This window comes from Euprymna scolopes, chromosome 37 (genome assembly GCF_053919585.1).
Source record: "Euprymna scolopes isolate OS-2025 chromosome 37, ASM5391958v1, whole genome shotgun sequence".
NCBI classification, from domain to species: domain Eukaryota; kingdom Metazoa; phylum Mollusca; class Cephalopoda; order Sepiida; family Sepiolidae; genus Euprymna; species Euprymna scolopes.
The window spans coordinates 72,017,484-72,028,504 of NC_136518.1; the positions used below are offsets into that span (position 1 = coordinate 72,017,484).

The 11,021-nt window shown below is 33.2% G+C and overlaps 1 protein-coding gene across 7 annotated transcripts in view; it reads right to left on the reverse strand.

Moving 5' to 3' along the window:
• The window catches only part of LOC145261225 (protein retinal degeneration B-like), a 633,753-nt gene that overhangs the window by 122,355 nt on the left and 500,377 nt on the right, over positions 1-11,021 (reverse strand). For 4 of the 7 annotated variants that reach the window (XM_080119584.1, XM_080119585.1, XM_080119586.1 and 1 more), the window contains one exon: positions 8,691-9,056. In XM_080119584.1, coding sequence (XP_079975710.1) covers positions 8,691-9,056 — 366 coding nt within the window. Of the gene's footprint in view, positions 1-5,636; positions 5,676-8,690; positions 9,057-11,021 lie in introns of all 7 variants that reach the window. The other 3 variants (XM_080119583.1, XM_080119587.1, XM_080119582.1) reach the window with 1 other exon arrangement.

Here is an 11,021-nt window from a genome sequence, read left to right on the forward strand (position 1 = left end):
CCCACTTCCCATAGCAGTAGAGCAACGAAACTTGGCACAGTTATTAGTCTTTCTCTACATAGGAACCACTCAGAGTTATGCATTTCTCCCATCATTTGATGCAGCTCTGGAGACCGTTTTTGTAGAACACCCCAAGTTGGTCCTCCAACCATGACGTGACTTCAGAAATCAAGGCTGCATCATCTGGGAAACGTTGTCCTTTCAAAAACAACTTCATGGCTAGGAAGAGGTGAAAGTCAGAGGGTGAAAGATCAGGAGAGTAGGGAGGATGGGGAAGGATTTCATAACCACACGCCCGTGCTTCTGATTTGGCGACATGCGAGTTGTGGACTGGAGCGTTGTTCTGCAGGAGGAGGGTACCTTTGCTGATCTTGCCCCACCTCTTGATTTTGATAGCTTCCCTTAATTTCCTCAAAAGTGAAGCATAATAGGCTCCTGTAATTGTGGTACCCTTTCCCAGGAAATCTGTCATCACTACTCTGTCCTCGTTCAGGAAGACTGTGTGCATGACCTTGCCAGCAGAAGGCTGCACCCTTACCTTCTTTGGAGGTGGTGAGTCCAAGTGCTTCTACTGCATTGACTGGGCTTTGGTCTCTGGATCATAGTGATGGACCCAGGTTTCATCCTGTGTAATCAGTCTTTTGAAAAACTTTGACTCATCTTCTTGGCACATCTCCAAATTCATCCTCAAGCACTTGACGCGTTCTCGCTTCTGGAATAGTGTGAGCAACCTGGGAATCCATCTGGTAGACACCTTATGCATATGCAAACGATCATGAATAATAGTTTCCACAGACCCTGTACTAATCTTGACATCTTGGGCTATTTAGCGAATAGTAATGCACCGATCTTCCAAAATGGCAGCCTCAACTTGACGGACAGATGCCTCATCAATGGCAGAAGAGGGGCGACCAGGTCTGGAAGCTGTTTCCACAGACTTCCAGCCATGTTTGAATTCACAATGCCAGTGTTTTACAAGGTCATACGATTGGGCATTATCACCATAAGTTTCCTTCATTTCATCAAAAGTCTCCTATGGTGTGTGTCCTTTCAAATGCAAAAACTGGATCACTGCTTGACATTCAACAGGCTCCATTTCACACCTGACTGAGTTCAAACACCTGTAAAATAGAAACCACAATTAGTTCAGAGCTGTAATTTGGCACATAACCCGGAGAGATATAAATCATTGCACATGCAAAATTTCAGCTAGATCAGACAACTGGAAGTGGGTCAGGGGCATTACTTATTGCACGCCCCTCGTACGATGGAGAGGTATGTCTGAAGACTTATTACATATGTTATCACTGTTATCGTCATTGTTGTTATTTTTATCATTGTTGTTGTAATTATTATCATTCTTGTTATTATCAGAGACAGTACCACAGAAGGCCCGACTGCGAGGGGCTTCAGATTTACTTGGAGGTTTGTAGTAAGTTTGGGGTGAAGTGTGCTGGGAAATGGTTTGAGGAAGTACCTGATGCTGTAAGAAAGAGTGAGGATAGCAATATGGAGTTATAGTGGGACAAAAGTGCCATGACAGCCAAGCAATTGGAACATAATCGTCCAGATTTGGTAATCATTGGCAAGATCTCAAAGAGGTGGCAAATTATATATTTTGCTGTGCCATGGAACAAGAACATGATTGAGAAGAAGAATGAGAAATGTGATAATTATGCTCGGTTGGTCTTGGAGGTAAGACGTATGCATGGGGTGAAAACCCAAGCAATTCTGGTGATAGTAGGTATGCTAGGAGTGGTATCAAATCGTCTGGAAGGATATTTGAAAAAACTTGGAATCCATGATGTGTTCGGTGGCTATCAGACCTCAGCTAGTGTAGGAGCTACCAATATTATTAGGAAAACCCCTGATCTTTGAATCTTCTGTTTTGGAGTTGAGACTGAGGGAGAGTTTTCTCAGAATGAACCTCATCTCTTATCATTTTTTTTTTTTTCTTACAAAGAGGTCACCACTTATCAAGGCCCGGAAGCCACTTAGGGATAAGGGTTATTGCATGTACAGTACCTTGTACGTTAGTGTTGAGATTTCATAAAGTGTCTACTTAAGGGGGCGGTTCATAAGGAATTTGTTTATGTTAGATTTGAAGACATCCAAGTTGTAGTCAGGTGGGAAACAAGCAGGCGGAACAGAGTTCCACTGGCGTGCTGTTCTAAGAAAGAAGCTGTGTTCATGGAATCTACGTTTTGATTTTGGCACAGATAGAGAGTGGGGAAAATTTTTTACAGTGGTTTCAGCTAGACGGGTGTTTTTCGTAAAAGATTGGCGAGGGGGGGGGGGGACCAGAGATTGGAGCTCAGACGAGCACTTGCCATGGAAATAACGGTAAAACAAAGACAGGCTCGCAAAGTCTCTTCTGTTGTTGATGATAATGATTAGTAGTAGTAGTTGTAGTAGTTATATATGGCACAATCAAAGAAGTGAATAAACCGGAAGTATAAAAATATGAAGAGTAAATTTTCAACCTCAAATTTTCCTGCATTTTTAATTTTGATGTTTTGTTTCACGCTTTGTTGCAAAAATGATGCAAAATGAATAAGAATGAAACTTGATGTAAATTGAACTTTTTAACATTGTACACTGTTTCTTCTTTGTCTTATTGCACAAGTGATACGCACACACATTATAGGTATATTTTTATACTCCTATTATTAAGATCTATACATATGATATAGAACACTGTTGAAGTAAATGATCAAACAATTATATATATATATATATATATATATATATATAATTATTTTTATACTATAATAATTAAATACCTACAGACACTAGTGTTTCATCCTTTCGGGAGGGTGTCATGATTAAACATAATATAGTATTTTATAATAAAATACATATATATATTAAATATATAAATACTCAATCTATATATATAAAAGCGAAAATGTGTGTATGTATGTATGTTCGCTTTTTGTGTATGTCTTCAAAAGGCTTTTTTCAGAGAATCGATCGGTCGCCTCACAACTTCTTAAAACTTTTTATATCGCGTCTAAATGATAATATCTACGACTTAACAACGGTGGTCGCTTCTCTATTTAATTTGCCTTACTTTTAAACGTTAAATATTCAACATTGACGGCATGTGTTACTTTCATTTTTCGGTATAAAAAAAGCGAAACTCGATTCGAATCACTGGCACAAGGCCAGTGGTCTCTAGAAAGCGATTTAACATTTGGTCAATGTCGACTTATCGTTATATCAGACGTTTGCTTTCATTTCGAAACGAGACACTCCCCCTATTAAACAGGCAGCTGGTTTTCCCCAAAGTTAGGTAAAACAAATAAACCAGTTTATTGACCTCATTAAAAACTGTCCCGCAGAAAATGTTAACTGCTGAATAGCTATTGCTTACAATCGCCGCATTTGAATTAAGCCTTTTCGTGTATAAAAAAAGAAGCCAACAGACTCGTACTCAAAGTTCACGTCATTGACTCGTCAAAAACGGGCACCTGCCAGGTCGCACTTTTTTTTTTCACACTTTACTATTTTCCAACCGCGCGTCAAGGCTTCGTTTTTTTTTTAAACAACCAACGATTTTTCTTTTCATTTACCCAAAAACACACACACCTACAAACACCCGGGCAACGCCAGGCACCCTGCTAGTACTTTCATAAATCAGAGTCCATTTTCTGTAGGCTGTTTTTGAATCCAGTCAACGACGTGTACTTTTGCTAGTAATATATAAATATAATAATACATGTAATATATTGATTTTGGGAACTTGAGGAATTATGCATTATTATATATGTTCTGGAAGGCATTCATTGAGCTATGACTTTTTTCAAAATTTATAAAATTTATATAAAAAAAGATCTTTTTCATTATAAAAAGCTTTATTTATGAAAATGATTGTTTAATGCATTACGATTGGTAATACAAACCGAGTACGTTTCACGTAAATGATTAACCTATATTTAATATATATATATATATATAATTATTTTTTACTGTAATAATTAAATACCTACAGACACCAGTGTTTCATCCTTTTGGGAATCTTCAGTGCAGGGTGTCACAATTGATACCAGTCAAACGATTTGAACCCCAGAACACGAGACATCTCTGGCTCGATTAGCGAAGACCTAATCAATTCGGCTACCATTAACCGCGTGAAATAACGTTGAATTTAAACATCTTAATTTTAAATGTTCATTTACGTTAGTCAGACAGTGATCTAATCGTTATACGATGATCTATGCAGAAGAGCTAAATTGACCGACTTTAATTCAACTGAAAGTGCTCAACGATAAGAAACGAATTTCTTAAAGGGGCTGTCATATATATATATATATATATATATATATATATATATATATATATATATATATATATATATATATATGCTTGAAGCATTGTGTGAGATAGACATTTAGAAAGCTATCACAATGCAAGCAATAGAATTGTCACTTGTTTTCGTCTTTCTTCCTCAATACCAACTACATTCTATTCCTCGCATAGTGATAACCTTCTAAATCTCTTTATATATATATATATATATATATATATATATATATATACTTGTTTATTGTTATATAAACATGGTCACATCCTGCTTCTACAAATAGCCACTTGTTTCAATCAAACAACAGATATCATCAGGCAGCGACTTGACTATTCAAAAGTTCAATGAATAACCTGGCTATTCATTGAACTTTTGAATAGTCAAGTCGCTGCCTGATGATATCTGTTGTTTGATTGAAACAAGTGGCTATTTGTAGCAGCAGGATGTGACCATGTTTATATAACAATAAACAAGTATTATCAGCTCTTTTTATTGAGCACTATCTAACAACCTCGTTGAATTCATTAGTCCATTACTTTTGAATAAAAAACCCCGAGTATATATGTATATATATATATATATATATATATATATATATATATATAAATTTTTACTCATAATTTTACAATATACATATCTTTGCTGTATTTTTTAATTCTCTTGCTGTGTTTTTTTTTACTATATTTTACATTTCCTTGTGTGTAATATGTATGTATTTCTTTATTTTTTTTTATACATGTCTCTCCCTATGTACCTTTCCTATTATTTTATATATGTCTTTGTATGTTTTATTCTTTCTATTTCTATTCTCACTATCTTTTATGCTTCTGTATACATGTAGTGTATCTTTATCTCATTTCTTAGCTAATTTTCTTACATCAACTTTTTGTATATATAAACTTGGCTATATTTCTCATCATCTTCCGATGAAAAGCATTAACTTTCGAAATGCTATGGTCTAAGGAGATTTGTTTTTCTTTATTGATTTGATGATTTAATTAGGTTTTATTTTACCTTGAATCATCATTTGTTATTTCTTATATATATATATATATATATATATATATATATATATATGAAATAGTAATAAAATAAAAACATTGATGCTTATCGAGGGAAGAAGTAAGGGTGGTGAAAACATTTCTTGGATTTATTCAAGCAATTGGGAGAAGTTGGTGAGCCAAAACAAGGTGGCAGGGGGGGGCGCAACATATCAAAGCTGGTGCCACTAGATAACACATTCCATTAAAAAAAAAAAAAAAAAAAAAAAACTATGGTGAAAATGCCAGCTTGGTGGGAGGGAGGGGAATGTTTTTTTGCAAATACTGACCAGCTACGTTTACAGCCTCAGTCATAATGGAGTCGTTATCTGAAAATAAGTCATTGGTTTCATTGGTTTCTTTAATTTTATATATTTTATTTTATTTTTTTGTAAATAATCAAAGATCAAAGAATTCAGGAAAAAAACAAAAAACAAGAAAAGTAAAAAAAAAAAAAAATTATTTTGATAAAACTGAACAGGAAAACATGGAAACATACAAAATCAAAGAAAACGTTTTTTTATTGACTAATAAAATTTTTTAAAAAATGTAATTTTTTTTTTTACTTTTTTTTACTTTTTTTGACTGGAGCAATTTGGTTTCATTTCGTGTATTCTCCATTTTTTATTATCTCCCCTTGCTGAGGTTATGTCAATTTTGCACCAAACATTCAAAGTTCTTTTATAATTAATTTTTATCTTTTTATCATTACGTATTTATTCTATGTTCACATTAAATGACCGTATAAGAAACAAAGTGCTATTAAATTTCTGCAAAAAGTAGAATTTTTTTACAACGCTTAATTCTGTAATGTTGGAGACCACTTGTGTAATGTTGGAGACCGACTGCGTAATGTTGGAGACCGATTGCGTAATGTTGGAGACCGACTGCGTAATGTTGGAGACCGACTGCGTAATGTTGGAGACCGACTGCGTAATGTTGGAGACCGACTGCGTAATGTTGGAGGCTGATTGTGTAGTGTTGGAGACCGATTGTGTAATGTTGGAGACCGATTTTGTGATGGTAAAGATTGATTTTGCGATATTGAAGCTCAATTTTGTGATGTTGAAGCTCTACGTTTTCATGTGCAAATGTTAAAAACGTTTAGTATGGTCTTCTAACTTAATCCAAAGCCTTACCCTACCCGGCAGTCACTGGACCATAGTGTTAGTGGGAAAAAATAAATAGTAAACTAAAAAGCTGCAATAGCCCTAAAATGAAGGATCAGATTATTTTACATTAAATTTATATACAAAATTGATCCCCTACTCTAAATTCTGAAAAATACCTAAATAGAGCAGAATCTCATTTTTGGTGGGGGAGAATTCATCAGAGGGTGTCATTTTTATAAATGCACCAAAAAACATTTTGGTCATATGTTTTTATTTAAAGAAAAAAAAGGTGACACTATAGTAAGAAAACTAATTAACAAAAACGAAACTGCTCCAAGCAAGAAAGTTTGAAATTACCAAACATTTATTTGGAAATGGCATTTTTGTGCATTCATTTTGCAGACTGTTATCCTCATCTTCATAGTTGTTGTTCTTGTTTCACCATATTTCAGCCAACTTATCCTCTGGCCTGCTTGGGTAGGGTTGAAATTGCTATCTTCAGACAATGTCGCATGGCACATTGGATAGAGGCGTCGAGTCTCTGCAGTTTCAGGTGAACATTGTCTGAAGATGGCGGTTTCAATCCTACCGAAAGCAGGCCAGACGATTAGTTGGCCAAAACGTGGTGAGATGACAACAACTATGGAAGGCAGTAATTATTGGGGATATAGTTACAAGACTCAGCATTCCTATCCCATTGCGATTAATTACCTGAAGAAGGCCATAGGACGAGTAGGCCAAAACATAGTGAAACAACAGCAACTATGAAGATGATAAAAGTCTGCAAAAGAATGAATGTACAAATTATAAAGCCTTATCTCAAAGAATTCCAAAAAAAAAAAAAAAAAAAATAGCATTTTCGTTTGTCACACTTAATTTGGAAATAGCATTTTCATTTCCTGTCGTTTTATTTTAAAATAGCATTTTGTTTGTCTGTCACTTTATTTTAAAATAGCATTTTCGTTTATCTGTCACCTTTTATTTTAAAATAGTATTTTCATTTGTCTGTCACTTTGAAATAGCATTTTCGTTTGTCTGTCAAGAATTAGTTTGAAATACTATTTTTGTTTTATTTTTATTTTTGGAATCTTTGGAGAATGAATGCACAACATTGTCGTTTGTCTGTTGCTTTATTTTGAAATAGTTTCACCATAGTTAACGTCCAGATTAAATGGATGCATCTAGAAAATATCCATTTTCTGTTTTTTTTAAATTAACAGATTTTAACAGTCATCAGATATCATAAAAATTTTAAATTGTTGTATTAGAGAAATGACTTTCATAAGTGCAAAAAAATAATTAATTTTTTCAATCAATCAATCAATAAAGGTTTTTATCACTCAATGAGGAACCCCTCCCTGGACTTTAGCCTTCTATCTCTGTCCTAAGTTATCCTCTGTAATGTGGGACCCTTGTATTGTATCAGGTCGTCCCTCTATCTTGCTCTTGATCTTGATCTTCCCTTCGGCCTCATACGTTCACGAGGTATTCATTCCGTTGTCCTGACAGATCATCTGTTGTCATGTTCTCTGGCTATGTGCCCTGCCCATCTGTATTTGGATATCTTGATGGCAGTATTTTTACATTAGGAATATATAAACAATTATTCATAAAAAAAAAAACAATGATTAAATAAAAGTTTTTAAAAAAAAATTTAAATAGAACAGATTTAATTAAAACAGAAAAAAAATAGTTATATTTTTATATTTTTAAATATACGCTTACTTTCAGAAAGTATAAAATATTCTAAAATATTTTATAATTTTTATGTACATAAAACATGATTCTTGCTAACTAGCAGTCATCTGCAATGCTTAACTTTGGCAAGGATCGAACCCACAACTAAATTGTCTGTAGTCTGACGTTTTACCACTGGGCTACAAACTTTTGCCTGAAATATGTATGGATTTTATCACTTTAAATATGGATATAAATTGTCATTGTTTTCTTTTATTAATGATAGTAGCCGTCAGTTAGGAAGCAGGCCAGTAGAACAGGGTTCCACAGGCAGGCAGTTCTAAGAAAGAAGCTTTGCTCATGGAATCTGCATTTAGATTTAGGCACTGATAAAAATTGTTGATTGTGATTGTAGCCAGTTGAGTGTCTTTTTGTAAAAATCCGACAACGGGAGGAAAGTCAATAGATTAGAGCTCAGACGAGCACTTGCCATGAAAATAACAATAGAGCAGAGACAGGCTCGTAACTGTATTAGTATGTTAGAGCAATTCTTACCAGTGACAGACTTTTTGGATCCAAATGAACGACTGGAGGTCAAATTCTCCAAATTCGATAGATGATCTGGAACGCTGGGACATGGCGAAGTCCGTGAAGTAAGAGAGCTGTGGACAGGATCACCCGAGTGAGAGGAACTGATCGTGGATGTTTTGTCGTCGGCGGTGATGTTTAATGTGCTTTGTGGCAGGATGAGTTTCTTGTTCTCAATTGGCTCAACATCTTCGTTCGCTTTGGCCATCTTTTCAGCAAGTGCTGCTTGCGTCTCTCGTTCTAGGCAGCGAATGTCTTCCAAAGTGAGACCGTAGTATTCATCTTGCCAGCACCAGGCTTGACGGTGAGCTCGTAACATAGTTTTACGTAAACCTGAAAATAATTTTTTTGAAAAGAGAAAAAAAAAAAAAAATCAAGCAATGTTTTTTCTTTTAATAATCATTCACAATTTATCAAGACTAAAAAGCCACTCAAGCACAAAGGATAACAAGATAGATGGACTATTAGTCTGACATGATGACGAATAATATGAAAGGTTTTAAAATGATAAATGGACGAAATTGGAATTCTCGTGAGGGATGTTTATAACAATATTTGTTGACATTGGATTTTAAGATGACCATGTTGTTGTCTGCAGGGAAGCAGTTCGGGGGTAATGTGTTTCACAGATTGGAAATAAATATTCCAATGTGTATACTTAAAAATAGGAGAAGTCGGGTTTCTGCCGCTAGCAGAAATTTCTTGGATGAATTATCAAAAAAATGTATACTTAAAAATCACATACCACATCTTTGTGTTGGTGAGGAGAAACAACAATTTCCGTAAGGACTACTGGCATAAAGGATAAAGTACTTAGTGAAAAGTCAGTTCCAAGTTACACTCTTCTAGAAGTTGAAGGTTCAATCCTCAGTGCAGGCAATGCTCAAAATACAATTGCGAATTACTTAGTCATAGCTGACTCTTATGGATTAATGCCTTATGAAATATTTATTGTTAATTTTAGTTACTTTACATCAAGTAGCTTCATGCTTTGTCTGGGGCGATTTCCGTTTAAAAAAAAAATGTTTACTTCTTTCACTTGTCATTAATGAATTATTTTTTTTAAAATTTTTTTTTTATTACTCTAGTCTGTTTCAACTTCGATTATTATTTTCAATGATGAGAAATTTGTTTTTTTATATGAGAAAAACTTTGATGTTTTTCCAGCTTGGTTGGCATGCCACTTTATGTCTCTGACATATAAAGGTAAACTGCATCTCATTAATATTTTTTCAACAAAAATATCGTCGGTTAAATATAGAATTCTAAGGGTTTTTTTTTTTTACAACAAATATATAGTCGGTTTAGTATAGAATTCTAAGTTTTTATTTATTTTTTACAACAAAAATATCGTCGGTTCAATATAGAATTCTAAGTTTGTTTGATTATTGTATTTTTTACAACAAAAATATAGCCGGTTTAATATAGAATTCCAAGTTTGTTTTTTTTTTGTTTTTTTTATAACAAAAATATCGTCGGTTTAATATAGAATCCTAAGTTTTTTTTTTTTTTTTGTTTGTTTTTTTTTAGAACAAAAATATAGCCGGTTTAATATAGAATTCGAAGGTTTTTTTTTTTTTTTTTAGAACAAAAATATCGTCGGTTTAATATAGAATTCTAAGTTTGTTTTTTTGTTGTTTTTTTTTTACAACAAAAATATCGTCGGTTTAATATAGAATTCTAAGTTTGTTTTTTTTTTGTTTTTTTTACAACAAAAATATCGTTGGTTTAATATAGAATTCGAAGGTTTTTTTGTTTTTTTTTTAGAACAAAAATATCGTCGGTTTAATAAAGAATCCTAAGTTTTTTTTTTTTTTTTTTTTTTTTAGAACAAAAATATAGCCGGTTTAATATAGAATTCGAAGGGTTTTTTTTTGTTTTTTGTTTTTTTAGAACAAAAATATCGTCGGTTTAATATAGAATCCTAATTTTTTTTTTTTTTAGAACAAAAATATAGCCGATTTAATATAGAATTCGAAGGTTTTTTTTTGTTTTTTTTTAGAACAAAAATATCGTCGGTTTAATATAGAATTCTAAGTTTGTTTTTTTTTACAACAAAAATATCGTCGGTTTAATATAGAATTCTAAGTTTGTTTTTTTGTTGTTTTTTTTTACAACAAAAATATCGTCGGTTCAATATAGAATTCTAAGTTTGTTTTTTTTTTGTTTTTTTTACAACAAAAATATCGTTGGTTTAATATAGAATTCGAAGGTTTTTTTGTTTTTTTTTTTAGAACAAAAATATAGCCGGTTTAATATAGAATTCTAAGTTTTTTTTTTGTTTTTTATTTAGAACAA